Source organism: Leuciscus leuciscus (assembly GCF_965113295.1).
Source record: "Leuciscus leuciscus genome assembly, chromosome: 19".
Classification (NCBI taxonomy): domain Eukaryota; kingdom Metazoa; phylum Chordata; class Actinopteri; order Cypriniformes; family Leuciscidae; genus Leuciscus; species Leuciscus leuciscus.
In genome coordinates, this window is record NC_138743.1 from 37,781,649 (window position 1) to 37,800,803 (window position 19,155).

The following is a 19,155-nucleotide window of genomic DNA, read 5'->3' on the forward strand; positions in this document are numbered from 1 at the left end:
GGGTGCGTGTTGTTAGCGTGTAGCAGGTTGTGTGTTGTTACCTTGTGGTAGGTCATGTGTTTGGGTGTGTCTTGTTAGCGTGTAGCAGGTTGTGTGTTGTTACCTTGTGGTAGGTCATGTGTTTGGGTGTGTGTTGTTAGCGTGTAGCAGGTTGTGTGTTGTTACCTTGTGGTAGGTCATGTGTTTGGTGTGCCAGTCGCTCTGCAGCCAGTGTTCTGGAGCGTTCTCCTTCACAAAGTCACTCACACGGTTGCGGAAGTCGTTGGGTTTGAGGAGGAGCAGTTGGATGATGAAGTAGCAGACCTGAGCCTCGTTCCCCTCGTGACTCCTCATCGCCTGCATGAACACACACACAACGTTCAGTGCCACGGCGAGTGCGTAGAAATGTTTGTTTAGTGTAGCATGTTGAGACAGTAGAGCTCTCAGGAAATGCTTTCCAGTGTGTGTGTATTATTATAAAATGGTTCGTTCCAGTCCTTGATTCTGATTGGTCATTAGCTGTGTATAATTCACGATAAAGCATGGCTGTGACCGCTTCACCCAACGGTTCTATGTATCACTACACAATAGAATCTTTGCAACGTAAACATAGGCTATGTTCTCATTGATATTGTTCATTGAAGCTTATAGAGTAGAGTATTGTGAGAGATCGAGTAAGTGAGTGTAGCTGCATGTACAGTAGATATAGCATCTTCCTTCAGGTCAGTCCTATATTCATAATAAAATATCAGTTTGAACGTCCGCTGCGATATCTTGTCCTTTAAACAGTTAAGGGGTTTTCCCGTGCCCTGACATGCTAGTGATTTGTCAGTTGTGTCTTGCTTCTCTGTGTTCACAAGTTTGAGTCCTTTCAATATAAAAGTCTTCTCTACTGACAGACTCACTCATAAAGACAGTCTTTGCCGCCATCTAATGGTGAAATAATGTGCGTAACTTCTGCTGCGGTTCACGGTCAGGGACTATTTTTTCCAGCGGAACGAAGGCTTTAAGTGATTTTACTTCATGAAAGTTGCATAGACATAGACGTTGGAACAGGGGGGGCGGCCGCCCCCCCCACCACCACCCCTTTTCCCCACCCCTCTAGGGGTCAGCCAGCTGTTTTTTTCGTTGTTTTTGGTTTCCATTTTATATATACAGAATCTGAATTAAATGTGTTTGATTTAAGCCTACATTTCAACATTTTGTGTCATAAAATTTCTTGTTTTTAAGCCTTTCGCACGTACGGTCACACCGTTGTGATCAGTCTAGGCTGGTCCCTGGAGCGTTTCACACCGGTGTGATCAGAACGGTCAGTGCATCACATGATCAACTGCTAAATTCAAATGTTGAATTTAGCCAGAGACAGGCGCGCTCAGAGCTGTCATATATCACAACTTTTCAGTGTTTTCAACCACATACTGTTTATTTTAGGTTTCAGACATATAAATTCACATAGCCTAAGTAGGCTACTAAAAAAACAATACATTTAGAATTTGTAAAATACACACTGATGTCTATAGACATCAGTGTGTATTTTACAAATTCTAAATGTATTGTTTTCGGAGGTAATAATAATCCTTTCCATTATAATTCGACACGTTTTATTCATATCAGATACACATTGTGTAAGTAACTTTAATGTTTACTCTATTCTTCTCCCAGTTCACCAGCCACTTACTTTTATGTATTTCGGGAGAAGTGGATGAATGTGAAATTTACACGTGTTGTAAATCCAACAGATCCGATTCTCTGAACTGCGTCTGCGGCACAAATTAACACGGCGGCGCCCATCGCGCATACAGCTCAACTAACGCGATCGTTATAAAGGTGTTTAAACAACAATACACTTCCACTTGCATATATTTGACAATCGGAATATCAGATATTTCATGCCATAGCTAACACATTTGTGAATATTCTGAATAAAAAAGGAAAAAAGACATAAAAGCAGATCATCATTCATTCAGCGCTGTTGACTTTAGAGCGCTCCGTGGATAGACTGAAGGAGTGGTCCGTGGAGCTCGCTGAACTCCAGACACACATGGCCACGTTTTCTGCGCGTTTATGACCCTGCTCTGCGTAAATGCATTGCCTCTTTTGACGCGTTTTGACATAGATTTCATTGAAGGTAAATTGGAGCGGCCACACTGAGCTGTGCGTAACGCCCACAGACTTGAAGTGAACGAGACAGAGGCTGTCCGGTAGCCTACTGTCTGAAATGGTTAACTCTGTGGGGATGCATGTGCAAAACAGGTTTAACTAATCATAAAGTCAATCAGGATACATAACACAGGCTACTAGGCCTACACTAACACCCCCCCCCCCCCCCCCCTCCTCTCACAATATAGTTCCCACGTCCCTGTGCATAGATACATATTTTTCGCCTTTAATATTTGTATTGTGTGGTAAGCGTTTTATAAAAGCAATAAGGTACTCGAGGCTAGCGCTGTATCGTGGATGATAATGTACTCCGCTTCGCATCAAAAACATCCTTCCGCCGCGACGTATTCACGATACAGCACTAGCCTCTCGTACCTTCTTGCTCACGTAAAACACGTGTGCTTTTCTCATCAGTAGAGGAGCAGGGTGTGTGTGCAGTGAAGTCTTCAGGCGCCGCAGGTCTCTGTGAACCGCAGGGAGGTTCGGTGTCAGCGAAGGCACCGCTCGATCAGGACTGATAAATGGACCGTGTTCAGTGCAGCGGGAAGCTCATTGATCAGCGGATGAGAAGATCCCCAGGCTGTTTCTGTTCGCTTCTCACACACAGATAATGTTTCACATGTAGCTCTTCTCCCATGTTGCAGTAACAGGCCAATAAATCAATGAGTCAAACATTAAATACAACAACGGCAATGTTTACATGCACAACTTTTATTTCAATCGGACCGAATTCATTCCGATTGATGAATCTGAACGTAGTTTACATGAATGCAACATAAAGTGATCGGGTAGATGTGCGCGTGTATATGTCACACGCTTCAAATCGGAATTGATTTTTTGACATGCGCACACTGCACGAATACACAGAGTTCCCGCTGTTAGCGCATTATAACTGTTCTCCTACATTGGTACTTTATTTGTTTTAAACCGACTTAATATCCGTTTCTGGTCATATTTGGAGACATGAGCATGTGAACCGTTGTGCCGCTGCTTATATTTGGCCAAAACCAGTCGTCTGTGGATGAGAGTCTGAAACAAGCACTGGTGGGCCGTTGTCCTGCTCTACTTCACACACACAGTGAAAGGAGAAGTTTAGAATGACGGGACACTCATTTATACGACACTTTATTCAACAGGAAGAACAGTTCGTTCTGTGCATCACACGTCATTACACTATTTCAACGTCATTGCACATGCGCAGTCCTTTTAGTTTCGGTTTTCAATCCGATCAAGTGTTTACATGTTCTCTTGATCGGATTAGACGAGGAATAAACCAGCCTTTTCAATCTGATTGAAATTTCATTCGGATCGATTAAGGTTTACATGAAGGCTTTTCAGTCCGATTGAGCCGTCAATCCCATTACGAACGGATTGTTTGGTTGCATGTAGACATAGCCACTGAAGTGCAGCGGATTCACTGGCAGTCTTACAAACCGACGAATACCGTCTCTGATTTAAAAGCAGATGGTTAATTAAATTTCCAATGATTAGGTCTTTCAGCCATCTGTCAATGATTTAACAATTGGTTTGTATAATTACTCACTGAAGTTCCAGTGTCCCAGTATTTGGTGCGTCTCTGTTTAGCTTTAGCGATAGCAGCATGAACTAAACCTGAGGATCATGTTCTCCTGCATGATTTGAGATCGTCTTTCTTAAGCTTCACTGGGATAACAAAATCTGACCGTCTGTACAGAGTCACATGATCAACGACGGTCATTCACTGGGTTCAACAGTAACCGTGTGCAGTGTGATGGATTTTTTAATTAATCAACTTTAATTAATCAACTAACATTTGTTTTTCTTGCAGGAACAACATTCATATGCTTTAAAATGTTTCCAAACTCTTTAGGGAAAACTTGTGACTTTGAGTGTGTGTGTGTGTGTGTGTGTGTATGTATATGTGTGTATAAATAACAAATAGGGGAAGTGAAACTAGACTGATGACTAGTTCTCAAACCTTGTGATAAAGTAATCACAAAATCAGAGTTTGCTTGTGCCAGAGACAGAGGGAAAAGGTTGGGGGTTTTGAACCAACTGAACCAATCATATGGAAGGTGACATGTTAGTCTTATTTGTTTTCTCGATTCTATAAAAACTGTTGTATTCGTGTTTTCTGGTGGGATTCTCAATGGAATTTGTCTGAGATCCTCCGGCCTTGCTTCTTCTTGGGAGATTCCCTGAGAACTGCTCGGGTAGATCCCCTGGCCGTGATTAAAGCATTTAAAGGACATTTGCTGAAGTCTGTTTGTCGATTATTCCTGCGCAGGAAGCTAGTTTAGGAAGGAAGCTAGTTTAGGAAAGGAAGCTAGTTTAAGGAAGCAAGTTAGTTAGAGTAAGACTCGGCCAGTTGTCGACTGAAGACGCAAGAGCTAGAGTTTAAAGGTATTGGGTGTCGATTAGTAGACGCCCCAGTTTAAAGGAGAACTCCGGTGAATTTTTAAGTTAATCTTGATCGTTTTACCTTTGTGAGTACTGTCTATAGAAAAAAAAACGAACCGGATCGGTGCTTGCAACGCGGAGCTGTTACAGTTAATGCCCAGAGCTCCCATTCAGCTAAAACGGCAGTTATGGGGGCATTAACCTAAATAGTGTCTTTGTGCCTCTTAACAGACACAAAATGCAATTAAAATGTCTGTCCAACATTAACAGGGCGCTTACATGACAACAAGATGCGTTTAGCAACTTAGCCATTGTTTAAACTCACCTAAATAGTGTTTTAGACGGCTAGCTGTAGTCTCGCGCTGAAGTCCCGTGGGAACTCAGTTGTAGCCGGAAAAAGTGCGCGTGATTTTTTTTCCCCCAAACCACTTCAGCGGAAATCCCGCCCTGCAGCTGATTCTAAGGTTTTCATTGGTCATGTCAATCGTCACTGTAACCTAAACCAATGAAATCAGCTGCAGGGCGGGATTTCCGCTGAAGTGGTTTGGGGGAAAAAATCGCGCACATAGTGCAGGTGGGAGGAGCGTCGTGTTCCGGCTACAACTGAGTTCCCACGGGACTTCAGCGCGAGACTACAGCTAGCCGTCTAAAACACTATTTAGGTGAGTTTAAACAATGGCTAAGTTGCTAAACGCATCTTGTTGTCATGTAAGCGCCCTGTTCATGTTGGACAGACATTTTAATTGCATTTTATGTCTGTTAAGAGGCACAAAGACACTATTTAGGTTAATGCCCCCATAACTGCCGTTTAGCTGAATGGGAGCTCTGGGCATTAACTGTAACAGCTCCGCGTTGCAAGCACCGATCCGGTTCGTTTTTTTTTTCTATAGACAGTACTCACAAAGGTAAAACGATCAAGATTAACTTAAAAATTCACCGGAGTTCTCCTTTAAGGAATTGGGTGTCAATTTGTAGACGCCCCAGATAAAAGTATTGGTGTCGATTTGGAGACGCCTCAGGTAATAAGATCAATTGGGTGTCGATTAGTAGACGCCCCAGTTTAAGGAATTGGGTGTCGATTTGGAGACGCCACAGATAGTTAGGTTTAGGGAAAAATCTACGACAGCAGATACAGCCATCACTGTGAAATCATTGACCTGAAACTTGCTTATGTTGCAGATTATTGCAGAGTTGTTTTGAGTTATTTGACAGCCAGTGTTCTCAGGGTCAAGTGAAGAGTGATGCAGTGGGACAGGAGGAGGCCTGGGGCTCACCAGGCAGAGGATGAGTCTGTCCAGGGTCACAATGTTGTACTTCCACACCATGTCGTTGAGAATCTCGATACACTTGTTCAGCTGCTGCCCCCCCGCTGACGTGGAGAACTCGTACACCAGGAAGTCTGCAAACGTCCTGACGTGGGCCACCAGCGCCCGCGCCCCGATGCGCTCCAGCACCCTGAGGGGAGGAAGACGGAAAACCATTAGCATGCAGCAGAACGTGTTCGGCATTCCCACGCTAGAGTCCATCTGACGACAGAATTTGGTTTGTTTGGCTGCTACACTCACTTCAATAGGTAAACGTTCGCCTCTTAAAATGAATATGACTTAATTTCCAGTTTGGCGTCCTCACAGTCAGATTCGTCAAAAACTATTTGGTCAAGTACATATCAAAGCAAAGATCTGAGAAAGACGGAATGAAAGCAGTAGGAAGAGTCTAAATATCACATCACAGTGACTGTTACCGCTTTGTCCAGTAAAAGTCTTTCAGTGTAACTGTACAAATGTCCTCCTTCAGCTCGAGCTTCACGTGTCTTTCTGTGTCAAATCTGACCTGATTTATTAAGGAAACACAAGAATAACTTTGATATTGTTATTATATTTCACCTGGACTGAAGCGACTGAGGTTTACTCGATTATCCAGACATCATTTATTAGAAAAATATGATCATCAGGCTTTTGAGGAAGGTTTATTTGTTCATCTGTCAATCATCATTGTATTGCATTGCATTATATGATTCAAAACTACAGAGCTTTGATCATAAAACTGAGCATTTAAATATCATCCTACTCAGACATTATTGGCACATCTATTCATTTTATGTAAGTATCTGTTATAATGATCTCATTGATTTACAGTAGAAGTGATCAGTATTTCATTGTGGTATTTTTTTCCTCCATATTATCACTATATCATACTATATTTAAACTAAATTTAATTTAATATTCAACATTATTATTGATCTGCCTGCACTGACACCATTATATGAGAACTGAACTGAGCTGGACGATGACATCATGCTTTTCTGCAGAGCGGCTGTATATATATAAATGAACTAAATTAATAACTTTTTTACAACAAAAATGAAGCATCACTGAACTTACTTAAGCTGGACTGTGACGCTATTTTCTTCTGGAAACAAACTTTGTTGCATTATTTTCCTGTTATCTCTGTGAAGCTGCTGTGAAACAATCTGTGCTGTAAAAAGCGCTATAGAAATAAAGCTGACTTGACTATATGAGACATAAAAGCCTGATATATCAAATATGATACAATGTATCATATAATATGATTATTTAAAAAAATTAATAAATTTTTTTTTATATTTTTGTCCAATAGTGCAACAAACTCTTCCATTTAAAAAAAAACAACAACATGATTTCTCTGACTATTACATCATATGTAACCCCTGGACCACAAAACCAGTCACATGGGTAAAAAAAAATTAGGTGAGATTTATACATCACCTGAAAGCTGAATAAATAAGCTTTCCATTGATGTGTGTTTTTTTAGGATAGGAAAATCTTGAAAACCTGTGTGAGACAGCGGTGTAAGTAGCGCTTGTTGAGACTCCACACACTGCTAGAGAAGTCTAGTTTGGGTTTGTATTAAAGAGCTTTGACAGAAGAAGAAAAAAAAGTGCGTTTCACATCCCAAAAGCTCAGATCAAAAGTGAGGATTCCCGTATAAACACAGGCTTCTGTGTGACCCTAACCTCACAGCAAAGCCACTGTCAAGAGCTAGCAGCATCTCCCTCAAGAGACCGAGGAATACACACGACTGAACCTCACAAACACACACCAACCACAGTGATGATGGAGAGTTAGATGTGCACACTGAAACATTCACAACCAGAACATTTACTCCAACTGAACCGAACAGAGAAACTCACTGCTGACACATTCAATAATCACAATGCTTTTGACGGGAAATTAAATCAAGCAACACTGTGAACACTGTGATGACTTCAATGAGATTCTCATTGGTCCATTTAGCAGAAGGAAAACCTCACCCAAATAACTTCTATTAAAAATATTATTTCATTAAATTGATAAAGAAATATCTTATTTGACTATTTTACTGCAAAATTTAAAAATCGACTACTTAATAATAATCAATCATATATTATATTATAACACATAATAAAAGTATTAACCCTAACTTAAGTAAAAGGGTATTTTGGTATAATATGAATTGGAAAAGTAAGATTATTCCTTGGTTTAAGACACTAATTTTATACAACTGCTTTTAAGCTGATTGATCGTAGGCCTTATTTATCAAAGTTTATGAGTTTTTTTTTCTTTTAGGTGAATAAGCTTGAGTGATCAATGAACTACGATCAATCAGTTCCCATCAAAAAACAGTGCTATTGAAAGAAAACAAGTTGTCAAAAAGATTGAATCCAACATTTGGTGATAATATAAGCATAACCAGAGATTTAAAAGAGATTTTTTTTACCAGATTATGTAAAGGATTTTCAACACAGCACAAGGGAAACATTGGTTCAAGGGAGAGAACAAACCGGCAGTACAGCAGAAGAGGCAGAGAATGAGAATGAGTGATTACATAAGCGTTTTTTCTGAGCTAGCGTTTGAATGCTGAGACTGTGTTTACTGCCACTGACAGTGTGAACATTGATGTCCAGTGATTTAATATGGTGTCTCCCGCAGCCTTTGATTGCTCTGAGAGAGGCAGAGACGTCAGAAAGCTCTTCTACACATCTGTGCCTCTGCTCTGCTGGTGTAATGAGGAAGAGCTCGTGACTGGAGAATAAAGTGGATAACACAGGACCGCTGCACTCAGCCCAGCACAAGCAGCCTTTATACGGCCAAGAGCAGCTGCACCACACACACACACACACACACACACTTCAAATGACGCACAACAAACTAACAACAACCATTCAAAGAGAGACAGATAGACGCTGCGGACAAAGGAGACTTATTGTGCTTGTAAAGGGTGATCTGAGACCACCGTCTGATGATACGTGAACAAAAACATCAGACAAAGGTTCAGGAACACACACTAGAGTCACACTAAATACAGTTGCATAAGTTATGCTTATTGTAGATCAGGTGTAATACTCCACACTGACTGAAATGCACATGGTTTTTGTGCCAGATAAATACTGATCTGACTGTACACTAGTAGTTTTTCAATCTTTTAGATACTTAAATATGTTGTGTGTGTGTGTGTGTGTGTGTGTGTGTGTGTGTGTGTGTGTGTGTGTGTGTGTGTGTGTGTGTGTGTGTAATTAGCAGGAAGCAAACAGTTGACTGTCATAAGAGCCTTCCCGCAACTGCGGTTAAACATTACACCTAGAACCTATTCTACAATTCTAAACAATCAATTCAGAATCATTAAAAGAGTCGAGATGAACAGGAGAATTGCTTTTTTTCTCCAACAACTAGTAGTCAAAAGTATGGAATAAACACACAGAATAAAACAATTTAAATACTAATTGCGACATTTTATCTCGCAATTGCGAGTTTACATTTCTCAATTGTGACTTTATTTCTCAGAATTGTGAGATATAAAGTCAGATTTGCGTGTTTGTGAGTCTATATCACGCAATTACCTTTTTTATTTTTTTATTCTGTGGCGGAAACGAGCTTCCTTACAAAAGAGCAGCTTGACTAGAGCTTTACTACTTTAAATTATGAGAGTATAATGGAGCTTCACCAACAATGTGTGTGAAAAAAACCCAGCTGAATCCCAGTGGTTATCAAAAAGGAATATTGAATCCAATATTTGGTGATAATACAGCATAACCAGAGATTTACAAGCAATTTAAAAGGCCAGTAATTTTTGACCTGGAACATCAAATTCGGTAAAGGATTTTCAAAGGATTTCACTGCAGACAGCGAGTGAGTCGACAACTGAGAATGCTGCAGCTCTGACAGAAGATATTACCAGCTTAAATATAGAGAAAAGACGACGTCCTTAAATGGCTAAAACAGAGATGTTCAGGACATACTGAAAAGAACAGCATCTGCCATTGAAACTTCACGCCTACATGTGCAACTACAATCACTGAATGAGTCTCTTTCCAGACCCTTCACCCTCTCTGTTCCTCTCTGGTGGAACGAGCCGGACACCTCCACCCGAACTGCTGACACCATCACAGCTGTCAAGAATACACACCTTTTCCACACTCGTGCTTGTTCCCTAATCTAGCTCTCTAATAAACATGGCACTGTATAGTGCGAACAGTGTGAATAATATCCTCTTTCGGATGAAAGCGTGTGCTGAACGCCTAACGCGTGTGTCTCGCACCTGAAGCCGATCTGGTTGATGTGGTCGGTCTCCAGAAGCATCTTCCACAGCAGACACAGGAACAGCGGCGGAGAGCCCTGCATGGAGAAGTGCGTGATGATGTCGTTCTCGTTGGTCATGGACTTCCACTTGCGGTACTCCTCCTCCACGTTCTTCTTCAGGTTAAAGCGGCTCTCCTGAGGAACATTATTCTGCTTGAAGAACGCCTGGAGGATGAACACAACAGAGAAGTTAATATTAATCGGATTAAAGACCCATTCACTCCAAGAACTATAACAATAAAGTTGGGCTGTTCCCGACTTGTAGTGGTTCATTTGAGCCATTAGTCGACTAGTTGCGTTTTTATGATATTAATTAAATGACTGAAATGTATACAGTGGGGCATTGAAAAATGGTTTGAGATTCAGGACTGAGAAAGAATATTATATGTAACATTGCTAACATTGTTCTACATTACAGAGGAATACTAAACTAGATTAATGATCCCAAAAAAACTTGACGCAGCACACCGGGAAAAGTAATGATAATGAATGTGTTGTTAAAAAACAGAAGTGAAGTGAAGTGAAGAGAAGTGAAGTTGGTTGGTTGTTGCGTGCGCGAGTGTGTGTGTTTGTGTGTGTGAGAGTACCTGCAGCGGAGCAGGGAAACAGCTGAGTGTGTGAGAGGCCCAGTTATGAGGCGTGAAGTTCATGATGGTCTGCAGGATGTCTTTACACCAGGTGCCCTGAATAGAGTCCGAGCCCGTGAAGAAATCTGCACAAAAGAAATTTCAAGCAAACTGAAAAACAGGGTGTATTAAAAAGTGGTGTCGGATTATAATATGCATTCTCTTACTGGATAAAACATGATATTTCTGAAGAAAATAGTTAGAAAAAACAGTTCTACAGTTGTACAAAAACAGTAGAGTGTGTTACTGGTGTGAGTACCTGTGACGTGTGTATCATCATGAGTGGAGTGTATTACTGGTGTGAGTACCTGTGACGTGTGTATCATCATCAGTAGAGAGTGTTACTGGTGTGAGTACCTGTGACATGTGTATCATCATCAGTAGAGAGTGTTACTGGTGTGAGTACCTGTGACATGTGTATCATCATCAGTAGAGTGTGTTACTGGTGTGAGTACCTGTGACATGTGTATCATCATCAGAAGAGTGTGTTACTGGTGTGAGTACCTGTGACGTGTGTATCATCATCAGAAGAGTGCGTTACTGGTGTGAGTACCTGTGACGTGTGTATCATCATGAGTGGAGTGTGTTACTGGTGTGAGTACCTGTGACGTGTGTATCATCATCAGAAGAGTGTGTTACTGGTGTGAGTACCTGTGACGTGTGTATCATCATGAGTGGAGTGTGTTACTGGTGTGAGGACCTGTGACGTGTGTATCATCATGAGTGGAGTGTGTTGGTAGTGTGAGTACCTGTGACGTGTGTATCATCATGAGTGGAGTGTGTTACTGGTGTGAGTACCTGTGACGTGTGTATCATCATGAGTGGAGTGTGTTACTGGTGTGAGTACCTGTGACGTGTGTATCATCATGAGTGGAGTGTGTTGATAGTGTGAGTACCTGTGACGTGTGTATCATCATGAGTGGAGTGTGTTACTGGTGTGAGTACCTGTGACGTGTGTATCATCATGAGTGGAGTGTGTTACTGGTGTGAGTACCTGTGACGTGTGTATCATCATGAGTGGAGTGTGTTACTGGTGTGAGTACCTGTGACGTGTGTATCATCATGAGTGGAGTGTGTTACTGGTGTGAGGACCTGTGACGTGTGTATCATCATGAGTGGAGTGTGTTGGTAGTGTGAGTACCTGTGACGTGTGTATCATCATGAGTGGAGTGTGTTACTGGTGTGAGTACCTGTGACGTGTGTATCATCATGAGTGGAGTGTGTTACTGGTGTGAGTACCTGTGACGTGTGTATCATCATGAGTGGAGTGTGTTGATAGTGGGAGTACCTGTGACGTGTGTATCATCATGAGTGGAGTGTGTTACTGGTGTGAGTACCTGTGACGTGTGTATCATCCTGAGTGGAGTGTGTTGGTAGTGTGAGTACCTGTGACGTGTGTATCATCATGAGTGGAGTGTGTTACTGGTGTGAGTACCTGTAACGCGTGTATCATCATGAGTGGAGTGTGTTACTGGTGTGAGTACCTGTGACGTGTGTATCATCATGAGTGGAGTGTGTTACTGGTGTGAGTACCTGTGACGTGTGTATCATCATGAGTGGAGTGTGTTACTGGTGTGAGTACCTGTGACGTGTGTATCATCATGAGTGGAGTGTGTTACTGGTGTGAGTACCTGTGACGTGTGTATCATCATGAGTGGAGTGTGTTACTCGTGTGAGTACCTGTGACGTGTGTATCATCATGAGTGGAGTGTGTTACTCGTGTGAGTACCTGTGACGTGTGTATCATCATGAGTGGAGTGTGTTACTGGTGTGAGTACCTGTGACGTGTGTATCATCATGAGTGGAGTGTGTTACTGGTGTGAGTACCTGTGACGCGTGTATCATCATGAGTGGAGTGTGTTACTGGTGTGAGTTCCTGTGACGTGTGTATCATCATGAGTGGAGTGTGTTACTGGTGTGAGTACCTGTGACGTGTGTGGCTCGAGCCAGCGTGAGGATGAGCGCTCGGTTCAGCTCCTCGGACTCCGCCGACAGCACAGTTTTAGGGTCGTTGAGGAAGCGTGTGAACTGAGGCTGAACCTCTGAACTCCCCAGAGCCGTGATGAGCCTCAGAGCGGTGCTCTCCACACTGCACACACACACACACACAGTGAGATGACACCACCTACCACAGCTGTATACACAAAATATATGCAGTATACACAGAGCATGCTGTATCCCATAATGGGATAGTACACTAAAAAGGATGGTATGTTTCGCACCTCGGTTTAGAAGTCATAGATGTACAATACACTACTACAGTACATTAATAGAAAACTAAATGGTAACACTTCAAAATATGGTTCCTTTGTTAAAATGAGTTTACCACATTTAACATTTAGTATGTCAAATACTTCTAAAACATTTATTAATATTAATGTCAATTCCAACATTTACTAATACATTATTAAAATCAAAAGTTGTATCTGTTCATATTTAATGAACCTGCACTAAAGTGGACTAACAGTGAAGTTATATTTTGCATTGTCTGTATGATGTATTGCTCATTGTTAATGAATGCATTAATTAACGTTAGCTAACAAAAAGTTGTTGATTTTTTTTGGAAGAAACTATGGCTGTCTTTAAAGGTGCTCTAAGCGATGTCACACGTTTTTTAGGCCAAACATTTTTTTGTCACATACAGCAAACATCTCCTCACTATCCGCTAGCTGCCTGTCCCTTGAACACACTGGAAAAAAATGCAGTCTCTGCAGACAGCCCAGGCTCCACAAACGGCAACAAAAACAAACTAGCCCAGCCTGGACCACGGCACGAAACATAACAAACAGTGTTCCAGCCAATAACTGACGAGAATGATTTGGGGGTGGGAGGGGGGGAGAATGATTTGGGGTTAGTGCGTGTGCACATGAACGGGGGTGTGGGGGGTGGAGGAGAGAGAAGCATGAAGAGGGAAGTTAGCTAGAGGAGAGATGTCCGAGACAACGACAAACGTTAACATTTTATATTCTTGAGAATTTTGATATGGCCGACACACGACCAAAGAGACGACGTTCCGATGAACAAATAACAAAGAATAGGGAAAAGGAGAAGGAATGCGCAAAGTCCCGAATTTACATCGGAAAAACGTTCAAAAGGTGGCGAGATCCGACACTCAGCTGGCTCGTTTTTTTTTTTTTTTAATGGTTCATGACTGTTTCAGGAAGCACGGAAGGGAGGGGGATGGGGGGACGGGATGAGGAGGAGGGAGGGTCGAGCTAGCCTCCGTTTTGTTTGACAATACTTTGAACGTCGACAAGAAGTGACGTCACCCAACATCGCTTAGAGCAGCTTTAACATAAAAAGTCTGTCAATACAGCTGCAAAACACTCTTGGCGCTGGTGTTTATGGTGCTGTTGTAAATAAGGGAAGAGATTTGAAGTGCTTCTACTTTTGGATGAAAAATATTTAGCAAAATGTATATTTTAGTAAGTAAGAATAGTTTATTTTATTTTAGTAAGAATTATTGCACACTGTCTGTTTGACGTGCATGTGCTCGCCGGTGCTTAGACTGTGAAGATTCAACAGAGACTCGTGTGGCTTTTTTTTACCATCATTACAGATGATACAACCATTAGATTTATGCGCTGAGAAAAAGTCCTCTCAAATGCAAATGCAATAGGAAACTGAGTGTTTCAGATTACGTTCAGCACACACACAGAACTGCAGGCATGTGCAGAGTTAAACATTAGATTACAGAAAGACTCGTAATGAACACTTTGGGTATGAATACGTGTACCGCTACACTCCTACAAAGATGATAACTGGCAGACTCTTGCTGAATGAAGAGTATTGTGCTGAGGTCATGTGACTACAAGGTAACATACTACTGTTTGAAAATGCATCACATCATAATGTGTTCTGACTATTTCAAATATTGTAGGATAGTATACTCTGCGCACCGCACATTTACAACACTTTTAAATGTTAGTCGTCATGAGCACTCTGTGATTAGCTTGAAGTAGAGACCTGCACTCCCGCAGGATTACGCAACAGAATGCGTCGCGGGACTAGATCTGATGGCCGAGCGCGGGCGGTAATGCACTCGTGTGTGTGCGGGTTGCGGGAGAACATAACGATTCACGGGACTCCCGCAAAATAGAAATATTTATAAATAAAGCATCTAAAAACTAATTGTCTGTTGCACAAAAGCAACAAGAACAACTAAAACAAAATAAATAAAATATTATTAAATAAATAAAATCAACGATTTACAAGCCAGAGTTTCTATTTTTGCAGCGTTGAACAATGTAGCCAATCACAGACCTATGTGCTGATTTCTAAAACGCAATGGCCAATCAGATGCATTTAAGATCGAATCCCCTCACCACTCAAAACTGAGTTTTTGTTCAGTGCTGAATTCTGCACGCTGACAAATCCTCTGATTTTTACAAACAAAGAGTAGATATTATGAAAGATTCATTGTGCAGTCAGCTTCACTGATGATAACTGAGATTTGTGAGATCGATGAACTGATGTCAGCTTTTTAGGAATTATTAAGGGAGCGCAGTCTGTCATGTCAGAGCATGCACGCAGTAGCCTGTGTTAAATTACCTGTGGTGGTGTGAGTGTGTGGGCGGAGTCTAGCCAGTGTTGGTGTGAGTGTGTGGGCGGAGTCTAGCCAGTGTTGGCGTGAGTGTGTTGGCGGAGTCTAGCCAGTGGTGGTGTGAGTGTGTGGGCGGAGTCTAGCCAGTGTTGGTGTGAGTGTGTTGGCGGAGTCTAGCCAGTGTTGGTGTGAGTGTGGGCGGAGTCTAGCCAGTGGTGGTGTGAGTGTGGGCGGAGTCTGGCCAGTGTTGGCGTGAGTGTGTGGGCGGAGTCTGGCCAGTGGTGGTGTGAGTGTGTTGGCAGAGTCTAGCCAGTGGTGGTGTGAGTGTGGGCGGAGTCTAGCCAGTGGTGGTGTGAGTGTGGGCGGAGTCTAGCCAGTGTTGGTGTGAGTGTTTGGGCGGAGTCTAGCCAGTGGTGGTGTGAGTGTGTGGGCGGAGTCTAGCCAGTGTTGGCGTGAGTGTGTGGGCGGAGTCTAGCCAGTGTTGGTGTGAGTGTGTGGGCGGAGTCTAGCCAGTGGTGGTGTGAGTGTGTGGGCGGAGTCTAACCAGTGTTGGTGTGAGTGTTTGGGCGGAGTCTAGCCAGTGGTGGTGTGAGTGTGTGGGCGGAGTCTAACCAGTGTTGGTGTGAGTGTTTGTGCGGAGTCTAGCCAGTGTTGGTGTGAGTGTGTGGGCGGAGTCTAACCAGTGTTGGTGTGAGTGTGTGGGCGGAGTCTAGCCAGTGTTGGTGTGAGTGTGTGGGCGGAGTCTAACCAGAGGTGCAGCTGGTTCTGGTTGGTCTGTGGAACAGCGGCGAGCGAGTGAAGATGTGACAAGAGCTGCACGCGGTAATGAGGCTGAATGTGGTGCATGCGGTAACTGAACATCTCCAGCAGCGTGTGCAGGATCCCCCACGCGTGAGACTTGAACACGTTCGGCAGAAGCTGACCTAGAAGAGGGTCAGAGAAACACATAGTCACATCAAAGGACAAGGACTGAAGGACAGAAATCAGAAACATCTGTGACGTGTGCATCAGACTTACTGATGAAGCCTTTAATGCCGAGGGACTCGATCTCCATGTAGACCAGCAGTCGGCTGTACGTCTCCACCAAGGCGGGGGCCAGGGCAAGACTGGACTTGGCGTGGGCCAGTTTAATAACACGGGTTGCAATGCTGTGGATCAAGCTAAAGGGAAGAACAGAAGCTCCTCTGAGAATGTGGCACTTGAATAAGCACAACTACAACACTTGACACTTGCATGCATCTGCATTTATCTATGGGATATAACACTTCTGTGATTTGCTGAAGACACATTTATGCACAGAGAGGACTAGCAAAGCATACATGGAGATACATGCATAAATGATTTTTAAAAGTTTAGGCAGCTCAAAAGTACAGTACCATCTAATACAGACGCTGACCAACATCAACAGAAATGTTTGTCTGGTTTTGTCGGATCAGTCTTTTTCGGATCGCACCATCTTTTAGCGTCAATGTGTGCTTATTTTTACTGACTGAACATGTACAATCAGCGTTTGTTACAGAATTTATGTACTGTAATCCAGTGACTATCGGCGTTGATCGGTGTCCGTCTGTGACGTGATGATAAAACCCTCAAATGCATGAGGTACAAATGGAGGCTAAAACTGAGAGTTGATAGTCAATAATTGTATCCGACAATCTCTAGATCAGGTGTCCAACCCAGCTCCAAAACATCTGCCTTTTATTTTCAAGTCATCTTGAACACCTTGATTAGCTGGTTCAGGTGTGTTTGATAAGGATTGGAGTTGAACTCTTGGCCTCCCCTACTATAGAAGTTCAAATGGAGGCTACAACAGAGCATCCAGCACCATGGAGGAATCCCATGCAGGTGCTAGAGACCTCGTGATCCTACTGAAGCCATCATAACATGCTGAAAAAGCCATCAAACGCACGTTAAAAGGTAGAGTGGGCAGTCTCTTCTCAAGAAATATAACGATCTCTAGAGCAGGGGTGTCCAACACTGTCCTTCAGAGTTTAGCTCCAATACACCTGTCTGGATCTACTGATCCTGAAGACCTTGATTAGCTGGTTCGGGTGTGTTGATTAGGGTTGAAGTTAAACTCTACTGGAAGTTGGTCGTCCAGGAGTAGGATTAGGTACCAAGTAGGGTACCTACAGAGGGTCCCAAGAGGGAGATACCATCCTATTAATAAAACAGACATGATCCCACTGAAGGCATCATAATGTGCTAAATTTTTTTTTTTTAAATCACACACCATAAAAGGTTAATTGGAGTATCCTCAAGAGATGTTGTAACTGTCCTGGCCACTGTCCTGCAGAGCTCCAACACACCAGCCTGGAAGTTTCTAGTGACCCTGAAGACCTTGATTAGCTGGTTCAGGAAGTGTTTGATTTGGGATTGATTTAAACTCTGCTGGAAGGTGGTCCTCTAGGAGCAGGGATGGACACCCTAGAACAGGGGTCTTCAAACTCTGTCCTGGAGGGCAAATGTCCTGCAGAGCTCCAACTTGCCTCAAGACAGTGGCTGAATCAGAAATCAACCCCCATTACCCTTAAAATGGGCACCATTTGAGGGGACAGCCATTTGTAGTGGTGTCCGAAACCATAGTGGACATTATTGAGTGCACTTATTCAATCCCACATTGCACTGCAATAACCGATGTACAATCGATGTCCGCTCAACGGCTGTCCGAATTCGCTCATTTGTTTTCATTCACTCCTTTAAGTGAACAGTATTAGTGGACTAACGTAGTTTAGTTTAATAGGTGGATTTAATTGGGATTGGAGCTGAACTCTGGAGGACAATGGCCCATTAGGAGCAGGATTGGACACCCCCCGCCCTAGAATGATTATGTTGATTTTTGGATGTTGGAGGGACCTGTGCTAGTTTATTGCATTAGAATCCACTGTAGAAGGAGCTGAAGCGCTTTGTACTGTAGCAGCACACAGGCCTTCCTAAAGGGGAGACCCATGGTACACTGTCCTTCTGTAGGGAGACAAGCCACAATGGTGCCCCCAACAACAGAGCGAATGGGGTCTTGGTACCATATTTTGCTGGTCAATGAGGAACAAAATTCAGGGATTAGCCCTCTCTGTCCAGAAGTGGCTGAAGCAGTTCCACTGGTGGAGATGTGTACAGGAGAGTCCATGCACCAGATCGCCCACTCCGGACAGGGCAGGAGTCCACCACACCTCATCTGAAGTGAGGAAAGCACTTCCTCCAACCCTGAAATCAGGACATGTCCTCCTTCACAAGTGTTTTATTGCTGAGGAGGATGTGCTCTGGCCTCTGCTAGTCTTGACACACTGCTTGCCGGCAGAGCAGACAACTGTTGCTCTCAAAACAGATGATTATTACTTTTGCTAAGTTAGTGGCATGAGAAACTGAGTCATAAAACACACCACTGAGAGCTTCCCTCCCAACAGTCAAAAAGTCCAGATGGGGACAAATGACTCTTGAGAAGGTCAGTGAAGGCCAGCCATGTGACACCAGAGCACATCAAGAGAAGGTCATCACTGGCTTCTCCTCTGCATCCCATTGTCCAGATGGACATGCAGATTTAAAATAGCTGAAATGACAGCAACTTTATCAGGTGGTGGCATGATGGTGTTCTCAAAGCAGACAAGGGCTGAAAAATGGATGCAATTATACACCAGCCACATTACTTGCAATGGCAGGATGGGAACATTTATTGTCATAATGTGTTGTTTGACTGTGAATAAAAGTGTCTTCAGCATTTCACACGACAGTATGATATCCCATAATACTGACTGAATGGACCCTAGTCCGAGTAGAACATATATAATTTGATGATTTAATCACGGCAGATGAGACAGAAAAAAAAACTGGTCAGAAAATAAACGATGAAAAACATGACCTAAAATGACCAAGGTCA

The 19,155-nt window shown here is 42.9% G+C and overlaps 1 protein-coding gene across 2 annotated transcripts in view; it reads right to left on the minus strand.

Annotated features, from left to right (window-relative positions):
* The window catches only part of med23 (mediator complex subunit 23), a 69,641-nt gene that overhangs the window by 23,164 nt on the left and 27,322 nt on the right, over window positions 1–19,155 (minus strand). For both annotated transcript variants that reach the window (XM_082147831.1, XM_082147830.1), the window contains 7 exons: window positions 16,299–16,441; window positions 16,030–16,204; window positions 12,664–12,827; window positions 10,700–10,824; window positions 10,072–10,277; window positions 5,793–5,973; window positions 166–336 (listed from right to left, as the gene is read on the minus strand). In XM_082147831.1, coding sequence (XP_082003957.1) covers window positions 166–336; window positions 5,793–5,973; window positions 10,072–10,277; window positions 10,700–10,824; window positions 12,664–12,827; window positions 16,030–16,204; window positions 16,299–16,441 — 1,165 coding nt within the window. The remainder of the gene's footprint in view (window positions 1–165; window positions 337–5,792; window positions 5,974–10,071; window positions 10,278–10,699; window positions 10,825–12,663; window positions 12,828–16,029; window positions 16,205–16,298; window positions 16,442–19,155) is intronic.